Source organism: Rhinolophus sinicus, chromosome 1 (assembly GCF_057876585.1).
Source record: "Rhinolophus sinicus isolate RSI-liver-muscle chromosome 1, RSI-T2T, whole genome shotgun sequence".
Lineage (NCBI taxonomy): Eukaryota > Metazoa > Chordata > Mammalia > Chiroptera > Rhinolophidae > Rhinolophus > Rhinolophus sinicus.
The window spans coordinates 126,723,624-126,745,199 of record NC_142501.1 but is presented as its reverse complement, the minus strand read 5'-3'; the positions used below and the strand labels follow the sequence as shown (position 1 = coordinate 126,745,199).

Here is a 21,576-nt window from a genome sequence, read left to right as displayed (position 1 = left end):
TGTGTTTGTGTGCACTTATTTATATTTATTTATTTTAAATTATACTGGCCAAATAATATATTTGTTAATCCAATTCACCTCACTAGCAGCCATTCTGCAATCTTACATTAGACAACTTTAAATGGCTCTCAGTGAGAAAAAAAGAGCTCATGTACACAGAGCAGGGTTAAAAACTGCCTGGGAAGGAATGCACTAAAATATGAAACACACTTTGTGCCAGAGGGCATCCTGCAAATCTAAAATTAAACTCATGACTACCTCTGAATTCTAGAAAATTTCTCAAGACCATTTCCAGGAAATAAAAAATTATTAAGAGTAAGCAGGTTTTTTGATGGGCTTGAGAGAGTCTTTATAGTTAGCCTGTTTAAGTTATTAAAAATTTACCAAAACATTTACAAAGTTAATGGTTAAAAAAAAGCAAAGCTTTGTCCACTCCTCCGGGAGACCCAGAGAAACACATACATACAAGTATGCTAACCAAGAGACACATATAAGAATAATCACAGCAGCACACCAAACAAAAAACAACCCAAATGTCTCATGTAGAATAAATATACAGTGTTATCGTGTTCGTAGAACAGAATACTGTATAATGAGGATTAAGGAACTACAACTCCACAAAACAGCATGGATGGATCTCACAAACAAGTTGGGTGAAAGAAGCCATACCTACATTAAATGTATTACATTTATATAAAATTCAAAAAGTGGCACAAACTAATGTATGGTATTAGTACAATGATTATCCTTGCGGTGGGAAGAGATAGTAACTAGGGAGGTTCTGGTAATGTTCTGTTTTTTTGAGCTGTGTTCACTGCGTGAAAATTTATTGAGGTATACATTTATGATTTGTGCATTTTTGAGTGCATGTTGAGCTTCAATAAAATTTATGTCTAAAAAAATATTTTAATGTAAAGAATTTTTAAAAATATTCAAACATACCGATGTACTAAAAGAAGACCACATCCATTCGGTCAAGGTAATGGATAACTTCAAACTACAGGAAAAATTACATTTTCTATTCAAATTACATTTTCTCTCCCCAACCTCTGTGACAAGATAATTCCCAGTTGAAGAATATAAAAATCGATGGAGGGAAATAGGGTTATAGGGATCAAGGCAATGAATAAAGCTCTAAAAGCCCTGATTAATATTTTTATGGTAACTATATATAAAAGTATCCCTACATAATCAGATGTTCTGGGCAAGGAAATGACATTCTTATACAAGCTCTTTAAGACTTTAGTAAAGTTGATCAGAGGTACTACATCTAGTGGCATATCTATTATGGTAAATGTTACTGAATTACTTTGCTCTATATACTTTTGCAAACATCTATTCATATTAGCACAGAATTTTGTGAGGCTCTACCTTATGATGGCCCCTTTTTCTAATGTTTAGTTATCTTTGGCTTTGTACTCAGAAATGGCCTATTTCCAGATGTGTGGTAAGGAACAAAGTATATACATTGCAGAGAGAAAGCAAGACTGTCTCACTGACCACAGCCATGCACAGGTTTGATGCAGACCTAAAAAACGAGAAGGACCTCTGCACTGGTAAGCCTAGTTTTCAAATAGTTGCTACACCAACCTCTTCCTCAATTGTTCCCTTTTCGCAATTCCAACAGGGTTCACAGCTATTTAAATTGCAAAGAAAAGGACTGCTTGGTATCAAATTGCGATAATTTCTGATGCCTTATTCCCCAAAGAGTCAAGGTTGAAAAAAAGTTTATGTATAAATAGGAACTAGAGTGTGGGAAAAGGAAGAGCAGAAATAATATCAGCAGCCTCTTCAGAGGTGGAAGAATCCCCAGAAGTCATGGATTTCATGTACCTTCTGCAGGAAGAATTTCTTCCAAAAATGTTCCTCAAGGACAATTACATTGCCTTTACTTGAACATATTCACTTGTGACAGGTCATTAAATTGCAAGACAATCTTTATCAATCCTTCAAATAATGAAACACTATTATTATGCTTCCCCTACTGCTTATTAATTAGTTGAAGAAAACACTCGTGTTGACTGGACTCAACAGAAATTCATGATCCCAAACTTTGAGTGGCCCACCAATATTTTATTTCCCTAATCCATCCATTCCCTAATTCCTACACAATTTCAGACCTCCTCTTCCGTCCACACATTCGTTCAGCTCATGACTGATTCTGACTCCACTATCAATGAACCCCCCCATATATATCCCACCTACCAGTTTATACATGTCTATTTTATTTTCTATTAGAATAGATGCACTACCCGTTCCAATAAAATTCAAACATTATTTATAGTCACCTATTCCATTTAATTTCTTTCCATCTCTTATAAACCCACTGTAATCAGGATTTAACCCCAGGCTTTGCCACTGAAATTGCTCTTTATCAAGTACATCAATGATCTTCCCATTTCTAAATAAAATGGTCAATTCTCATCGGCTCATCAATAGCATTCCACATAGTTGAACACTCCCTCATCATGGAAATTTTCTTCTAGGATACAACCCTCAGCTGCCTCACTGGCAGCTCTTTCTGTCTTTTCTGATTCTTCCTTCTCTATCCTCTGAACTTTCTAATGCTCTACAGCTCAGTATCTAGGCCTCTTCTCTTCTCTAGTCATATTCACTCCATTGATGATCGCAGGAAAACACATGGACTTAATACATCTAAATGTAATCTCTATTATAATTTTTATCTCTAGCTCAAACCTCCCCAGGAAGACCAAAATGGTCTATCCACGTGCTTAGTCAACACCTTCATTTGATATCTCACATATAACACACCTCAAACTGAATTCCTAACCTTTGTTCCCAAAATCTAGTCTACTCACAGTCTTTCTCTCAGTAAATGACAATTCCATCCTTCTAACTGTTCAAATTAAAAATCTTGTGGTCATTCTTGACACCTCTTTCTCTTATACCATACATTCTAATCTGTGAAGAAACTTTTGGTTCTACCTTCAAAATCTGTATTAAAGATCTAAACAGTTCTCACCAACTCCACTGTTACCATGTTGGTCTAAGCCACCATCATCTTTGCCTGGACTATGATAATAGACTGTTTTCTACCTCTGTCCCCTCCAAATTATCATCAACACAGTGTCCCATTAAATTTTGTATCAAATCATATTATTTTTCTGCTCAAAATCCTTCCACGGCTCCCACTTTCTCACAGTAAAAGTCTTTATAATGGCTTACCAGATACTATGCAATCTGTTCCTATTTACCTCTCTGATCTCATCTAGTATTTTTGCTAATTCACCTTGCTCACTGCATTCCACATAAAAGTAGCCTTTTCAGATCTCAACAAACAAAAATGGTACGTTATTTCTTTACGTCCTTTATTCCCTCTCTTCCTCTGGCAAGAACTGTTCTTTGCTCAGATAAAATGCATGGTTTATTCCATCTTCAAATCTTCACGTAAGTGTCACCGGCTCAGTCAATCATACCCTGAACACCCCATTTAAAATTGTGATCTTTATCCCAGAACTCCCAATCCTCTTTACACCCTGCTCTATTTTTCTACCATAACATTTTACCGTTTAACATACTCTATTATTTCCATGTATATCATAGCATTGTCCAATTCCTGTTAGAATTAAAACTCCAGGAGGGTGGAGATTTGTTTTATTTCTTCTGTCCCAGTACCTAAAACAGGGACTGGCACTTAGGAAACACAATTAAATATTTGTCAGATGATTTAATTAACTGGCTATAAACTAGCATTCATCCGTTCTGTTCACTCCAGATATAGATATTTTAGATACCGGAGTTACAAAGATCAGTAAGAGGAACAGGTAAAAAGAAGTACCGTTTATTGAGTATCAACTATGTGTCAAGCACATACACAATCTGTGAGAATCTAAAGTAACTTGCTCAAGGATACACACCACTAAGGCAAAAACGAATTTGAAACCTTAGTCTGTTTGACTCTGAGGTCCACATTCATTCCACTACGCCTTGCTGCTTTCACACATTAATACTAAGCCCTGCCATGAAACAGGTCTGAGGGAAGGAGCGCAGCCACCTCGCCCTCTCTGGATGCGCTACTCTCCCAACACCACCACTTGTTTACCTGGAAGCTTCCTGAACCTGACTATTGAGATTTTTATGGAGGCTTCCTCATGTAGGTACAATCAGTTATTAACTGCATTTCCATGTCCTGTCTCCTCCCTAGAGAATGTGGGGTGGGGCTGAAAGTTCCAAGCTTCTAATCAAGGCTTGGTCTTTCTGGTAACCAGCCCCATCCGAAAGCTATCCAGAAGCCCACTAAATGTCACCTCATTTGGTGCAGCCAGATAGCTCATTTGGTTAGAGTGCGAGCTCTGAACAACAGGGTTGCTGGTTGGATTTCCACGTGGGCCAGTGAGCTGCGCCCTCCACAACTAGATTGAAGGACAAGGCTGTAGCTGAGCTTCCGGAGGGGCAGCCGGATGGCTCAGTTGGTTAGAGCGAACTCTCGCCAACTAGACTGCCGGTTCAATTCCCCCAGGGGATGGTGGCTGTGCCCCCTAAAACTAAAGATTGAAAACGGCGACAGGACTTGGAGCTGAGCTGCGCCCTCCACAACTAGATTGAAGGACTTAGAGCTGATGGGCCCTGGAGAAACACACTGCTCCCCAATATTGCCCAATAAAAAAAAAAAAGTCACCTCATTAGAACAAAAGACACTCCTATCACCCAGGAAATTCCAAGGGATTTAGAAGCTCTGTGTCAGGAATAGCAGTCAAAGGCAAATAGCTGAACAAAAGATGCTCCTCATGCTCTTATCACATAGGAAATTACAAGGATTTTCGGAGCTCTGTGCCAGGAACTGGGAGCAGAGACCAATATATATTTTCTATTATTCACATCTTTAGAATCAAATATTGACCTTATACAGTTAATGTTTGAAGAGGTCAGGGTAAACTTTTTAACTTACTCCTTTAACATGCTCAAAGGTGACATTTTTCATCTGGACAGGATCTACTGCAGAATCAAGCCCCGTTGTTGTCCGGAAGCGGACTAAAGAGAAGAAAATGTTCACACATTTGATTCATAAAATTCCAACCACTTTATTTTTTCAGATGCAAGAAAGCAAATCCCAGGAAAATAAAATATCTAACTTCACATACATTAAATCAGAGTGAGGAGTAGAAACTAGGTCTTCTAGATTTCTAGACCATGTTCAAGGAACAAATGATTCACATTAAAATGACATCTTATACTTTCCAATTAAAACCAAGAGTTATGTTCCTCTTCTCTTAGTAACAGCTAATGTTAGAAATCTTAAATATTCCAGTGCATAAAAATCACTTGAGAATGTGTTAATGCAGGTTCCCGGGCCATGGCACAGAACTTCTGATTTGTAGATTTAGAAAAAGGGCACTGTAGTGTTTGCATGTTTAACAATCAACCCTGGTCATTCTGATACAACTGGTCAGGGATCTATACTTTGAAACACTTTGCCTTCACCTAGCATTAAAAAAACCACAAAAAAACGGCACTGACATTAAAAAATAAAGGGTGAAGCTTAACAGCTCTCACTTTTCAAATAGGCGTCCTCCTCTGACAACTTATTTGTCCTTAGATGATATATCAGTAACGACATCATTAAGTATAAGACAGTGAAAGTTTGCTAGGACAGACTAACTATGGTGAACAAGTCAACTATGGGAAACAAAGCTGTCTGAAACTTCCCCACTTCAGGTAAACTTCCATACTGGACATATATAAATGAGTAAACTGAACAATTTCTAATTTCCTCAGAGTATGTCAAAAGTATTGTCTTTAAGATAGACTGAAATACAAAAGCAAAAAATGAGTAGGCTGTAATACAGGGTTAACAAAAAACACTTAACTATCAAGAACAGACAAGCCAAGAGAGCAAATTTAAAACAGTAATTCTACAATGGAGACTGACTGTTTTAGCTCACTAAATTATTGTTTCAAGGCTCTATACAGGGCCCGGCCCTGTGGCTCAGGTGGTTGGGGCGCCATGCTCCTAACACTGAGGTCACCGGTTCGATTCCCACATGGGCCAGTGTTCTGCGTCCTTTACAGCTAAGATTGTGAACAAGAGCTCTACTGGAGCTGGGCTGCCATGGGCTGGCATGAGGTGGTGTGAGCTGGCGTGGGCTGAGTGGCCAGCAGCTAGCCTGAGCAGCGGCCAGCCAGCCAGCCAACCATCAACCGGCGTGACCTGAGTGCAAGGACTTGAACCAGAGTCGGGGGGAGATGAAAGAAGGGGGAAAAAAGGCTTAGATGGACTTAATAAATAATGAAAATAAATTTGCAGCAGGAGCACTTGGACCTAGTAAAAACTTAGAATTTCTCAAAGGCAACACATTTCCTACTTATTTTCCAACACATTTCATACTTATTTTTCAACACATTTCATACTTATTTTCCTTCATTTAAGACATCAATTAAGAATAATCAGCTCTCACGTCACCCCTCTACCAACCTGCCAATATCACCTTATCATCCCTATAGTGGTTCTTTTTGAAAAACGGAGATAAGAGATGGTGAAACGAGATATAAAAAGGTATTCCTGGATGTTAAAACGTCATCTCAGGTTTCATGCCACAAAAAAACTTAAAATGTCTGGGGCTACATGCAAGTTCTGGGATGAAATCCTGATCCAAGTAACCAAAGTTCTTAATACATTAAGAGTTTTTTCTCTCAAGATACTCAATCACAGAGAGAGTAGAAAACACAGGGTGAAAATTAAATGGTAGTTGAAAAAGCAATTAAAATCACTTAAGCCTGACATTAGGACTTCATTTTAGACTGGCAAACAGAAAAAATAAATTCAATTTATTAGTCTCTAAAAAGACAATTATTTTACTTTGTCTTGCTATTATAAAATTCTGCCAAAAATATTCTTTTTTAGTTTTACGACTAGACAGGTATCATTTTCTAAAAATCTAGGAAACTAACCACTACTAGAAGTTTAAATAACATTTTCACTCTCATAACACAATCCTTGGAATTTTAACAAAATATTATTTTCTCAAAATGAGTAAAACCTGAATTTGCCTGAAGAAACTTTTCCTGTAACCCACAAAATAATGTCAAAATAATAAACCCTCTGACAAGGCAGAAGGTACACTGTGGTACAGGTTAAAACTTTTCTACTTAAATGCAAAAAACAATCTCAAAGTGACTCACTCTGAGAAGTCTTGATTTAGGCATGAAAGGCCTAGATCCTAGCTCGATAAACATTCTTTTCTTTCTCTCGGTCTTAAGTGGACTATGAAAAAGAAACAAGTATGTAGATTTTTAAAAATTAGTAAGTCAGATAAATAAAAAGTATTTACCAGATAAAAATGGGTTTTTTAAGAGTCCATAAATGCCAAATAGCAGCAAAACAAAGAGAATCAGACGAGTTCGTCGTAGAGAATCTGGAGAGGGGGAAAAAAAGCCTTAAATCAAATGGCATCAATAAGAAATGACAGCTCTATGAAATGCAAACATTAGGTTAGTGATAGTAATCATATTTCATCACATGCTACTTTGCAATAATTGCATAATTGTCTTTTGCTTAACAGCCATGATTTCCTGTCAGCACTCTGTGACAGGAACTTCATGAAGCCACTCACACTTCTGTCCTTGACTTCAGTTTCTCAGTTGAGAAAGGGGAATGCCCGCAGATACTTTCATCTCTACACAGCTTAGGTTACAATACAGCAGAATATAACTAATGGAAAGTTCGATAATTATTAGAAAAGTTATTCATGATCACTTGAAGGTAGGACTATGACTTCCTTTCAGATACTCTTCTCAAAAACAGTTGTCAAATCAACTTACCATTGGTTTTTTGGGTTAGTGCTTGAGCTTTCAGAAAACCCTCTGCAAAACCAGTTTTAAATGCCTCTTGATGAGCTTCAGGTATGTTTTTGTTTTTCATGAGTTTGTCCAAAGTCTCAACATCTGATCCTCTGTCTCTCAAAAGAAATCCCTAAATACACAAAAAACACATCAGTATTGGTTGATTATATACCACTCCTCAGAAATATTCTGATCACTCACACACAAAAAATTTACTATAATTCTAGACTTAAATTTTTGTCAATGTGACAAGTTAGGTTAAAACTCAACAATAAATTACTTAATCAATAGTTAGCAAAATAACATTGGACCCTATACCTGTATCAATCAATTAATATAAAGAAACTCTCTGTATGAACACTATACTGAAAACAGGTAACAGGTCACATGTTGACTCAGGGTTCTAATGACTTGACGTCCACACTACTTTAAGTCTGCTACAGGATATCCTCATTAATATCTTAAATGTTTACTGAGCACATTTCATATACCTGGTCCTGTTTATGTTCTGAAGACGTAAAGATAAATAATGATCTGAATGTTTTCAGTCTATCGAGGAGAGATACATAAGTTATCGAAATCATCTTCATATTATGTTAGAAGTACTAGGTATGGTGGTAAAATAAATACTACTTAGGCAGTCAAGAAAGGCCTTAAAGATAATGGGATACATAAGCCACAGGGACAAACGGCATGGACAATCTGACAGAGGCATGAAAAAACAGTCTTCAATGCTGAAGAACTGCAATCTTGTATGACAGGACTTTAAAATGCCAAGTGATGGGGAGGTTAGGGGTACAGAGGGCGTGACACATTGAAAATGAGAACAGAAAATGATCGGTAGAGGCTAAACGATAACATGCCCTGTATCTCATGGCAGGAGTCTGACAATAAAGCAGAGGAACACAATATTACATTTAATACATTTTAGACAGACTGGTCGGTGGCAGTCTAGAGGCTAGACTGAAGGTAGTAAAACTAAAGGCATGGGGACTGAATTAATGCTTATAACCATTTCTTGCCTAGATAACTAATAGTCTATGCAATGGAACTAGGGATGAAAAGAGAGATTTAAGAAATATTGAAGAGGCTGGATCAACAAGACTTTAATGGATGTGGTAGGTGAGAGAAGACAGACAAATCAAAGTTGATTACCAGGTTTCTAGTTTGAGTGGATGCTGCTCATTAACACAGAGACACATATAAGCAGGTGTAGTAGGTTGGTAGGGAAAGAAAACAGGGAGATGTTTAATAGGCCAGAGGAAAGACAAGTCTGGCATCCAGAAGAGTTGTAGGTATAATGATTACACAGGTTATTCATCCTTTGTCATAAGTAGAAAAATGGGGGAAAATCAATCAGCCAACAAAAAAAATCAGATATTGAAGCTTCTCATTTTAATAATCTGAAAATTATTGCTCTTTCAAACAAAAACAGTCTAATTACCTTCACGAATGATGGTGCTATGTGCTGTGTTTCTGCTAATCTTTCAGAGGTGGACTGCAGACGTCGTGTCCTTGATTTCAAAGTTTTAAAACCCCGAGACTGTATGAAAACTGAATGAAACAGTATCACATTTACTTCTCATTTTAAATTTTTATAAGAACAGAAAAATGCCTAAGACTCAAAACTCTGACACCATACCTGTACATCACAGGTTTTCATCTTGTTTTTTTAACTGTTCTTTGCCTGATACTTCAACACACTTGTCATTAAAATGGACTGAATCTACAAAATTAACCTTACGTATCTTGGCAATTTAAAAATGTTAAAAAAACAGCTAAGTATCAAAGTTAGTGTCTTCTAATTCCTCAAACCCCACTCCTACTTCCAATAAGTAACCAGTATTAACAATTCCATGATTATACTTCTATCTATTTAAACACATGCTCTTTCTGTAACAGTACAGAGCTTTCTACAATTGTTTTCTTTCACTTAATATAGTCTGCACATTTTCAAAATAGGTCAGACAGTGCAGTTTAACGGCTGTTTATAGCTTTCCAATTTATCTGAGTAGAGCAATTTATTCAACCATTTCCCTACTCCAGACATTAGCTGTTTCCTGTTTATTCTTGCTAAAAATAATGCTGCAGTAAATATATACAATGCAGATATTGTATATATTATCTTTCAGCATATATAGGCTAAATTCCTAAAAGTCAGATTGTGAGGTTTATACTGTTTAACATTAAGAAACTGCCCTCTAGACTGTTATCGATTTATACACCCACGAAAGAAAAATTGTTCTTTTCTCCACGGCCTTTGCAACAATGAATAATATAAATCTTTTTAATTCCTACAAATCTTATGAGCAAAAAGTAGTACTTTGTTTTAATTTGCATTTCAGATTAGAAGTGAGGGTAAGTTTTGAAAATATTTTAAATTTGTATTGACTATTTTTATTTATTTAATGAATTGACTATTCATGACCTTTGCACATATTTCATTTGTAGAATATGGATGTTATGTATACTAGCCTTTAGTTATATATATTTCAAAGGTTTATTTTAAAGTCTTTGTCTTTTAATTAAGTGATACAGTAACTTATAAAATTAATATAGCCCTATCTTTTAATCTGTAGTGTTTTCATTAGAGTCCCATCCCCAAACTAAGATTTTAAATGTAGTCTAATGACTTCATCTAATACTTTTAACTTTTTTGTTTTCAGACCTTTATCTATTTGGAACTTTTTTTGTTTTAAGGTGTAAGAATCTCAATCACTTCAATACACCCAAATTTAAAAACAACTTCTTGATTTTCATAAATCTTTAGGCTTTGGATTGGAGTTGTACTGAATTAATAAATCTGGGTATACATTGATACTGTATAATATTGAGTCCTTCCAAAAAGGATAATGGTATTCTCTCATTTTATTTCACTTAGCTCTTTTACTTCCGTCAGCGAAGTTTTCTATGCGTACACATATACATATGTGTGTATATTATGTTGCATGCTTGTCAGGGTAAAATATTTAATAGGTATTGAAGAAATTGGAAATAAAATCAATTGCTAGAATAAAAAAAAAGCTAATGATTTTTATGCATTTATCTTACCCATGTAATGAACTCTTACTTGAGAACACTTTCAGTTGATTTTCTGGTAAACAATTATATCACCTGCTAATTATAATTTTGCCCCTTCTTTTAATTTACATATAATCCCTTTCTTTTTCTTTTTAACCACATTGTTCAGAACCTCCAAATTACTGCTACACAAAAACAGGATACTAGACATCTTTCTAATATTAATGAGATCCTAATAGATTTCGTTAAGAAATTAAAATTTCTATTCTAGCTTTCTAAAAGCTTTTAGGAAGCATAGCAATTAAAATATATTACATGTTTTTTATCATATACTAAAATAACATTGCTTTTCTTCTCTAACCAATTAACATGATAATATACTTCCTAATGTTCAATCATTCTCATATTCCATTCTAAACTTGGTTTTTCAAATTTTATTTAGGATTTCTGTCTCCACATTATTAAGCAAAATTGATCTTTTTTATTGCTAATATTTCAGTATCAGGCATTTTATGAAATAAATAGGAAAGCTTATTCTATCTTTTTCCTTATTAAAAAAAGCTTTAAACAACAAGAAACTCTTAACCCTAGAAAATGGAATACAGCAATAAAACTGTCTCAGCCTAATGCCTTTGGGGCAAAAGTATTATATTTGAAAAATAGTACCTTTAAATTTTATTGTCTTACCTCTTATTGGGTCAATTTTGCTAATTTATAACTTGGATAATTATCTGTTTCAATACGTTTTTATTTACAATATAAAATTATAGTCATAATATTTTTATTTTTTATTATGTAAGTTTCAGGTGAACATTATAATTTGACTCCCATATATACTACACAAAGTGATCTCCCCAAAAATCTAGTTACTATCCATTATGCAACTGACCCCCTTTCACTCCTTTCTGCCCACCTCTCAACTCACTTCCCTTCTGGCAACTACCTATCTGTTCTCTGTATCCACGACTATTTGTTTTGTTTGTTTTTCAAGATTCCACATCAGCGAAATCATGAGATACTTGTCTTTCTCTTTCTGGACATTCTTGCAATTTTATAATCTTCATTCTCTGTGGCAGTTCCCACTTTTCACCTCTAATATTGCTTGTATTCCCTTGCTGTTTCTTAATCAGACTTGTTTGATCTATTTTCTTAATTTTGTTCTTGGTTTAGTTAAGTAAAACTTTTTGCAATTATATTCATTTAACTGCATGTCTGTTTTAGCCATATTAATTTCTCAATCTTTTTAAAAAATTCTAAAATTGTTTAATGAATTTATTTCCCATCTTCCTTATTTCTTAATAAATTATACAATGCCCTCAGCATCAGTTTGTCCTCAACCCAAAGATTTTGATATACAGATTTTCACTGTGGTTCATTACTAATTATCTACAAGTTCAGGTTTTTTTGAGATTTCTCTTTAGCCAGACACTCAGAAAAGTATCTTTAAATTTCCACATATTTAGTTATTTTTTTGCTATCCTTTGTTATTTGGTTTCAATTTTATTACATGATCAGAGAACCTGACCTGACACACAAGCGTTTTGAAAATGAAGATATACTTCATACCTAAATACATACTTAGTTTTTATGTCTTCCATGAATATTGAATATAGTATTCTTCTGTCTTCTGCATTAATAATTTCTTCAGAGGATTATTGGTCTCTGCTCAACATGGTGCCTCTCTTACTTACTACAAGTTTACCTCAAATATATGGAGATTCTTGCTAATCCATTTGTATTTGTAAAGAAGAATGACTGGTGATAGGTTTCCTCAAAACTACCAAGGTGATAAATGTATTTAGACTACAAAACATAGACTCATGGTGAACGAGGAGGATACCTTCAGTACATGATCCAAGTCCAGAGTAATCTGGGGTACTGACATGTTTCTCTGTCATGAATATTCAAACCAGGAGTCTTTAGGGATATACACTCCTTTCAACATGCATGTGCACACATACACACCCTTATTACAAGTCTTTTGCAAATTGCAGTCTAAAAGTGAAAAGCCATACCTGCTCTGTGACTGGCCCACTTCTGGCAATCTTTTCAACTGTTTACTGTATCAACCATCCCAGAGCCCCCATTTATTGATTCAAAATTTGGGTTTTTTCCTAAGTTCCACTAGAAATAGCAGTACACACCTCTTTTATTTTACTCTAAGTTCCATGAAAACAGGCATCACCTATCTTTTTCATTTATCACTGTCACCTAACACCCATCACTAATGTCTGATGTAATATTATCATGTAATAATACGAATGAACGCATTTTTTATTTTGCTAACAATTTGATGTCATCTATCCTATGACTTATGGAAAGCCCTCGAATTTCTGGTCCATCAATGAAATCCCTCTGCTGTTGCCCTTTTTCTCATTTTTCTATTTTTTGGTCTGGCAATGTGATTTTGAAAATGAAGGGAAATAAACAAATGTGCTTAGTTAACTATTTTGAAGCCAGTATAGATAAGATGCCTAGAATATGATTTACTGTAGCAGTTAATACATTCAAAATTTAGCTCCTTTTAATATTTTCCACATAAATACACAGAATACCCAAACTAATTCATTTAAAATACTCTGTAAGTTCTACTGTGAGCTACAAATAAATGTTTATAATCATTAGTTTTATTAAGGAAAACAAATCAGAATATAATAAATACATCTATTATTTTTTACAAAGTAAATACAGTTGTTGCTTCATACCTGGCCAGTACTGAAGATCTGAACAAATGCTTTTAAGAGTTCTTGAATGTTGTCTGTACAAGCAAGAGGAACGTAAAGTACTAAATACATCTATGTAACCTGGAGGAAAATTGAAAAAGTAAATGTTCTAATTGCCAAACCAAAAAAATATATGTATATATGAAATATAATTTTACCAAATATTAGAAAAAGCAAAATATGAGTTTTGCCTTTTATTTGTATATAGTTTTACAAATATCTAAAAGCACTGCTATTCTAAATACAGTTTTTCATCATTTTACTATCACTTATCAATCTTTTTTTATCTGACATACGAATATAGCTGCCAATGAAACTAAATTCAAATCAAGAGGTGAAAGATATATGTTTAGCTAAAGTTACTTTTAATTAAAAACATAAAAAGATAAAAACTCATTATTTCCTAGAGACAATTTAAAAAACTGTAATGAACAATGTGATAAAAGATTGCAAACCAGAGGTTCTGCCAGTTTTCTCTCCTAGAGCTTCCACAGTCATGGGTACAAAGAAAGTTCCCTTGACAGCTGTAAAGCCATGAATACTTTAGTGTTCCTTCCTAACTCCTATTCTTGATTACTGGGCACCATCCTACTTTACATCTATGATCTCAGGGAAAAGCTCGGCAGCAACAAGACAGACAGTGGTGCTCACCTATCCGTGTATCCCAACTAGGATGCATGGATTCTTCTAACAACCCTTAGAGTGAAGTCAGAAACCCCTTCCTAATATCCCTATCTGCCTAAGCCTAGAAAATGACTGGCAGTAAGAGGAACAAGCTTCAAAGGAAATGTAACTATCAAGACTAGAAGATCAGTAGTAATTACACTACTATAATAACAATGATAAGAAAAATTTTAATCTACTAAACACTCACTGTGGGCCCCAAGTACTTCAAATTATTTCATCTGACCCTTCAAAGTAAGATAGTTATTCCTCATACTTTCATAAAAAAAACAGCAACTTGAAGAAAGTTAGGAGGGGCAGACGGGTGGCTCAGTTGGGTAAGAATGCAAGCTCTGGGCAATGGGGCTGCCAGTTCGATTCCCACATGGGCCAGCGAGCTGTGCCCTCCACAACTAGAATGAAGTCAATGAGCTGCTGCTCAGCTCCCAGGCGGCCAGATGGCTCAGTTGGTTGGAACGCGGGCTCTCAACCACAAGGTTGCCAGTTTGACTCCCGCAAGGGATGGTGGGCTGCGCCCCCTGCAACTAGCAACAGCAACTGGACCTGGAGCTGAGCTGCACCCTCCACAACTAAGACTGAAAGGACAACAACTTGACTTGGAAAAAGTCCTGGAAGTACACACTGTTCCCCAATAAAGTCCTGTTCCCCTTCCCCAATAAAATCTTTAAAGAAAAAAAAGAAAGAAATTTAACTAAGTAAATACCATCGTTAATCTGGCAGGACTGAGTTTGATCCTAATCTGCTCCTCACTCTTAACCTCTAAATCACAGGGCTTCTCTTATGAAGGAGGTAGTACATATAGCACAAAAAGGTAATGAAATAGAAGCAGATTTTTAGCCTAAGCCCCCAGCTCAGAAACACTTCATATATTCTCACTCTTGAATTCTTTATTTACCCTCCAGCCCTTATATGAATGAAAGGCAAAGGCAGTAAAAGAATTAAGTTGATACAAAGTACAGTTTCAAATCAAATCTTTGTCACAAAACTATTCAAAACTGCTCTTTTGTTTCTGGGCTTTTATAGCTTGTTATTGATTTTAAAAAATCTATTCTTCCATCAATATAAAACAAGAATTTTGATAAGACTCAAACGTTAGTTGTTTAAGTATTATCCAAAAAGAAACCATGGAACTGACCTTCCTTTCAACAAATGGCCACTTATTATAATACCAGATTGTTAACAAGACTCAAGAATATACGTAGACTTTCTATAAAAGAAGAGACCATGACTGTTTCTTCAATGTATTCTTAGAGATTAGTAGTTTATGTAACCTAGAATCCAGTAAATAAATGTTTGTCACATCACAAACACCAAACAAACAAAAGATACCATACCTCTCCACCATCCTAAATGCTATGTAGTATGCTGTATTAGATCCTAGAACAGAAAACGGATCCTAGTAGAAAAACTCATGATTTGGTAAAATTAAACTTATTTGGTAAAATCTAAATAAAGTCTGTGATTTAGTTAGAAGTAATGCACCAGTATTAATTTCTTAGTTTTGACAAATGTACTGTGGTTATGTAAGTAGTCAGCATTAGGGGAAGCCACGGGAAGTGTATATAGGAATTCTATACTATCCTTGCAACTTTTCTGTAAATCTGAAATGACTCCAATATAAAAAGTTAGCCAAAAAAAATAAAAAAATAAGGAAGGAAAAAAAGAAAGGGAGAGAGGGAGGAAGAAAGAAAACAACTCAGGAAAGAACCTGGTACATAGTGAATGTTAATAAATGGTATCTATTATGATTATCAATAGCACTAAAATAACTTACCATATTTATTTTCAAAGAAGGACTGTGCAGAGACGTGAGATATATGCCAATGGGAAGAAATGTTTTTGCCTTTACAAAACCCAGGAAGTACACTGTCTACCAACTGATCAATCTGTCCAATTTTTAATTCAGATAATCCAAGGTCCTTTAAGTTAAGCACAGGCTGTAAAAGATAAAGTTAACCAAGTAAGCATTAACATTATCAAGATATTTAACTTAAGCAGTCTTTATCAGTTGAAGCAATATAGGTTTTAAAAATCTAATAAATGCATTGATTTCCTTTTTTAATATTTAACTGGTAAAAATATTTTTATAGTTCTAGTTTTACTGAAGTCAATCATATGAGGCTTGATAGAGGTTGAAAAAATGATTCCCAATGGTATCAGCAGTCCTCAGAGCTTTAAAGCTTCCTTCATCCCGAATGCCCATAAACAAAAGGCCACTTGATAAAGAAAGAGCAATATGCTACCACAGGCCATCTCACAACTCAGGCCTCCTGGATGAGATCCTTCATTGAACAGAGAGCTTCTACAGATACCCTATCTCACATCTATTACGGAGGGACACTGAACAAAGTAAAAAACGTGTGAAAACCAGACAAGAAAACACATTCACCTCACAAGAATTCTGAAGTAACTACAAATAGATGGGGTGAGTTATTTTCTTGTCCTTGTGAGCCAACAGGGAGACACTAAAAACAAGTAACAATTATAATCTCAAACAGCTAAAACTTCAAGTAAGGAGAGCACAAATAAACAGAATAAATAAAGTATCACCTTCTTATGATTGATATAAAGTTAGATCCATGGATTCTATAGCTCTGGATTCACATCCAGAGGTTTGCCACTGATTAGCTTTGTAATAAGTGATTCAGATTCTTAGAATGCATTTCCTCATATTTCAAAATGACTACTAAATATGTCCTGCCTGTTTCACCAACGATAGTATCAATGGAAGAGATCATGCCTTGCTTATCTACAAATCCCATCGCACATAGTAAGATAGTTAAAAGTATGATGAAACAAAATATTTAAAAGTGCTTTTTAAATTACTAAAAGCCATAAAGCATATTATTACAATGGAAACAGAAGGACTACAATATTCAAGAGCTACTTTTTAAAAGTTATCATTTAGGGGCCGGCCCGGTGGCCCAGGTAGTCGGAGCTCCGAGCTCCTAACACCGAAGGCTGTCGGTTCAATTCCCACATGGGTCAGTGGGCCCTCAACCACAAGGTTGCCAGTTCAATTCCTCCAGTCCCGCAAGGGATGGTGGGCTCCGCCCCCTGCATCTAAGATTGAACACGGCACCTTGAGCTGAGCTGCCGCTGAGCTCCCGGATGGCTCAGTTGGTTGGAGCGCATCCTCTCAACCACAAGGTTGCCATTTCAACTCCCGCAGGGGATGGTGGGCAGCGCCCCCTGCAACTAGCAACGGCAACTGGACCTGGAGCTAAGCTGCGCCCTCCACAACTAAGACTGAAAGGACAACAACTTGACTTGGAAAAAAAGTCCTGGAAGTACACACTGTTCCCCAATAAAGTCCTGTACCCCTTCCCCAATTAAAAAAAAAAAGTTATTTAAAACGGGAAGTCAAAAAGTCTATTTATAATCCATAGATTTCAAAAGGGCAATGCAGATTCTTAACTAAGATAGAAAGTTATTCTCATTACTTATTGGGTGTTAGATCCTAGGAACGTAAAGAGAAATAAGGTACATGTAATTATGGTACAACATGGTAACTGCTATTACACAGATGGTTTTAAAAAGTGCTGAGAACACAGAACACAGACCTACTAATTTCCTAAGGCAGAGAAGGCTTCACTGTAGCAACACCTCATTTGAAAGATGGGGGAGGAAGACTTGGAGAAGGGGGCAAACAAAAAGTCATTAAAGGGCCTGGATGTCTGAGATGTAGTAAAAAATTTAGTGATGGAAGGGACTAGAGAGGTGCGCTATAGCCAAATTGTGAAGAACCTTATTTGAATTTAATTCTGTAACTAATGTGATTAGTTTTATATTACAGAAAAAAATACAAGATAAATAAGATACACTGGATGAGAGAAGGCTGATGGAACAAGAGAAAAATGATATGAGCCTGAACTAATTTCTGACTAAGAAGGATGGAAGAAACACATCATAGACAAAAGACATTTGAAGAACCAGTAGAGAGACTGAGAGGGAGAAAGGTTCTGGATGGATATGCTGGTTACTGATCTGTTGTTTCTTAGCTCCTCTTCATTCTTTTTGTTGACTTCATGAACATAGGTCTGGGCCCTTTAAATGTTTTTCCTGGGCCAGCTGGCACAATGTAAATCTTTGTCAGTGGCGGGCACCAGAGAGACAACGTAGGAGGAAAGTTTTTATTCCTGGTTCTGGTACGATCCCACAGTGGGCTCCTGTCTGCACCACCATCTGGCTCCTGCCACTTGTGCAGCTTCTCCAAAGCCTGGCTCCTGCAGTGCAGTGGCCAACAGTATTCAGCGGCTTCCCCAGTAAGACACCCCCCCCACCCCCCGAACAGCTTTTCCTGGTACCCTAGAGGGCAGATTTCCATCAAGTTGAGCCTGCATGGCACTGCAGTGACTTCTCTGCCATTCCGTAAGCCAAGGCCGTGTCCTCTCCAGCAAGGTCACGACCTCAGCCTGGGAGAGGAGTATTCTTCCTGGGAAGCTCTATCTAGAGTCCTAGGAGTATTAGTTGCTCCTTAAGTCTGTCTGTTTTATACATTTTTAGAGTATTTTTTACTAGCTAATCCCTAGTTATTCCAATGCCCTATTAAAAAATAGGGTTGTTGGGGAAACCGGTTAGCTCAGTTGGTTAGAGCACGGTGCTCTTAACAACAAGGTTGCCAGTTCGATCCCCACATGGGCCACTGTGAGCTGCGCCCTCCACAACTAGATTGAAACAACTGCTTGACTTGGAGCTGATGGGTCCTGGGAAAACACACTTAAATAAAAGTTTAAAAAAAAATAGGGTTGGGTCGGCCCGGTGGCTCAGGCGGTTAGACCTTCATGTTCCTAACTCCGAAGGCTGCTGGTTCGATTCCCACATGGGCCAGTGGGCTCTCAACCACAAGGTTGTCAGTTCAATTCCTCAAGTCCTGCAACAGATGGTGGGCAGCGCCTCCTGCAACTAAGATTGAACACGGCACCTTGAGCTTAGCTGCCGCTGAGCTCCCAGATGGCTCAGTTGGTTGGAGTGCTTCCTCTCAACCATAAAGTTGCCAGTTCGACTCCCGCAAGGGATGGTGGGCTGCGCCCCCTGTAACTAGTAACGGCAACTGGACCTGGCGCTGAGCTGTGCCCTCCACAACTAAGACTGAAAGGACAACAACTTGACTTGGAAAAAAGTCCTGGAAGTACACACTGTTCCCCAATAAAGTTCTATTCCCCTTCCAATTAAAAAGGCTGTATAAAATAAAATAAAATAAAGTGTTGTTAAAACAAACTAAAACATTATAGCAGTTTTTTATATTATACTTTCACTGTTCAAATGACTATGTGGTTTCTCTCTCCTGTTTGGACCCAGACTGATAAACAGGGGAGAAAACCACAGTAAGATCAAATACACTGGAATTTGGGGGAGTAGCTCAGTTTTGGATATCTTAATTTTGAAGCCCCTGGAGCCTATCCAGAGGGGTATTTTAACAAGCCACTAGATAAATTACTTTAAAACTTCAGAGAGACTTTAGGATTGAAGATATATTTGGGCGTTATCAGCATATGTGGATATATATAGATGTTAAGTGAAGATATGAAAATGGATTACATAATCTGGAAGACTGTACATAATGAAAATTAGATTAAGGATATATACACAATACACCCAATATTTAAGGGGTTGGCAATTTTAAAAAAAGGCCAGCAAAACAGAAAGAGAAAAAAACCATCATTAATGTAGTATCACTTAATTCAAGATGATATTTTGGAAGTAGTACATGTTCAGCAAGGTCAAATGCTAGGGAAAGTTGAAAAAGATGTAGACTTTAAGAGGTCTCTATTTAGCACTAGAGAAATCAACACTGACTTTAGCAAAATAGGTCTGTAAAATGGTAAAAGTGGTAGCCAAACTACAATGGGATGGAGTGTGAATAAAAGTTTACCAAGTACAATAGTCCCCTCATATCCCCAGTTTCAATTTCCATGGTTTGCTATCCGCGGTCAACCCCAGTCTGAAAACATTAAATGGAAAATTCCAGAGATAAACAATTCATAGATTTGAAATTGTGCGCCATCCTGCGTAGTACAATGAAATCTCACGCAGTCTGCTCTCAGGCCTGGGGCCATGAATCATCCCTTTGTCCAGCATCTCGGCTCCCTGCCGGTTAGTCATTCAGGAGCCTTCTTATCAGATCCACTGTCATAGTGTCACACTGCTTGTGTTCAAGTCGCCCTTATTTTACTTAGTACACAAAGGCACCAAAGCACAAGAGTAGTGATGGCGGCACTCAGATATGCCAAAGAGAAGCCCTAAAATGCTCCCTTTAAGCGAAAGTAAACGTTCTCACTTTAATAGGGATATTTAAAAGACTGTAAGCTGAGGGAGGCTGCTGAGACCTATGGTAAGAATGAATCTTCTATCCATTAAGTTGGTGCTGGTTTTGCTGTCGTACCTCAAACTGCAAAAGTTACGGCCATAGTGCATGAGTGCTGAGTTAGGATGGAAAAGGCATTCAATTTGTGGGTGGAAGATGTGCACAGAAAACGTGTTCCCACTGACGGGAATGTGTTGCACCAGAAATCCTTGAGCCTATACAAAGACTTCAGCAAGGGATCCCCTGAAAGGAGTAACCACATTCACATAACTTTCATTACAGTATATTGTTTTCATTGTTCTATTTTATATTAATCACCACAGTTGTTTATCTCCTACCGTGCCTAATTTATAAATTAAACTTCATCATAGGTATGTACGTGTAGGAAAAAACATAGTATACATAGGGTTCAGTACTATCCAGTTTCAGGTACCCACTGGGGGTCTTGGAAAGTATCCACGGATAAGGTGAGACTACTGTAGAGTTACAAGTTCAGACTACTTCGTCAAGAAGTCTGAAAGTAAAGAGAGAAGAAGTTAGTGGCTTGAAGGAAGCTAAAAGGAAAGTTTTTTTCTTGCATTACGGAGTGGATGTTTGGATGAGCCAGACTTGAAAGCAAAGTCACTACATGGCAAAGGAGGTGAGAGTAGAGATGAGGTAATGATGCTCCAGGACAATGAAAAAGTTTGTGACGCAGTAACACGCACTCACTAAAGACCACGAGTAGGACTAATGAGAGTACTATCAGAGGTGAAGAACAGCAATTCTGTATTTGAGACCATTAGTCTTAACCTCAACACTGGCTTCTAGAGTTTAGCTACTTTTCAAGCTGCAAAAACATACCGTATTTTACCATGAATAATGCGCTCCTGTGTATAATGTGTACCCACGTTTTTGGCCCAGACTTTCAGGAAAAAAATGTCTTTCGTCTTAATTTTTTAATTCAATTTTTTATTTGTTTACATTTAGGTACTTGTTTTTTTGATTTATAAAGGAATTTTAGAATTTATTTTTCAATATATTATGGTACAAGAAATTTTA

At 36.6% G+C, this 21,576-nt stretch overlaps 1 protein-coding gene across 1 annotated transcript in view; it reads right to left on the bottom strand.

Moving 5' to 3' along the window:
- YME1L1 (YME1 like 1 ATPase) overlaps nt 1-21,576 on the bottom strand; it is a 44,314-nt gene that overhangs the window by 16,248 nt on the left and 6,490 nt on the right. Inside the window, exons 3-8 of the mRNA XM_019749130.3 lie at nt 16,003-16,165; nt 13,527-13,625; nt 9,245-9,354; nt 7,780-7,930; nt 7,290-7,373; nt 4,910-4,992 (exon numbers count right to left, since the gene is read on the bottom strand). Coding sequence (XP_019604689.2) covers nt 4,910-4,992; nt 7,290-7,373; nt 7,780-7,930; nt 9,245-9,354; nt 13,527-13,625; nt 16,003-16,165 — 690 coding nt within the window. The remainder of the gene's footprint in view (nt 1-4,909; nt 4,993-7,289; nt 7,374-7,779; nt 7,931-9,244; nt 9,355-13,526; nt 13,626-16,002; nt 16,166-21,576) is intronic.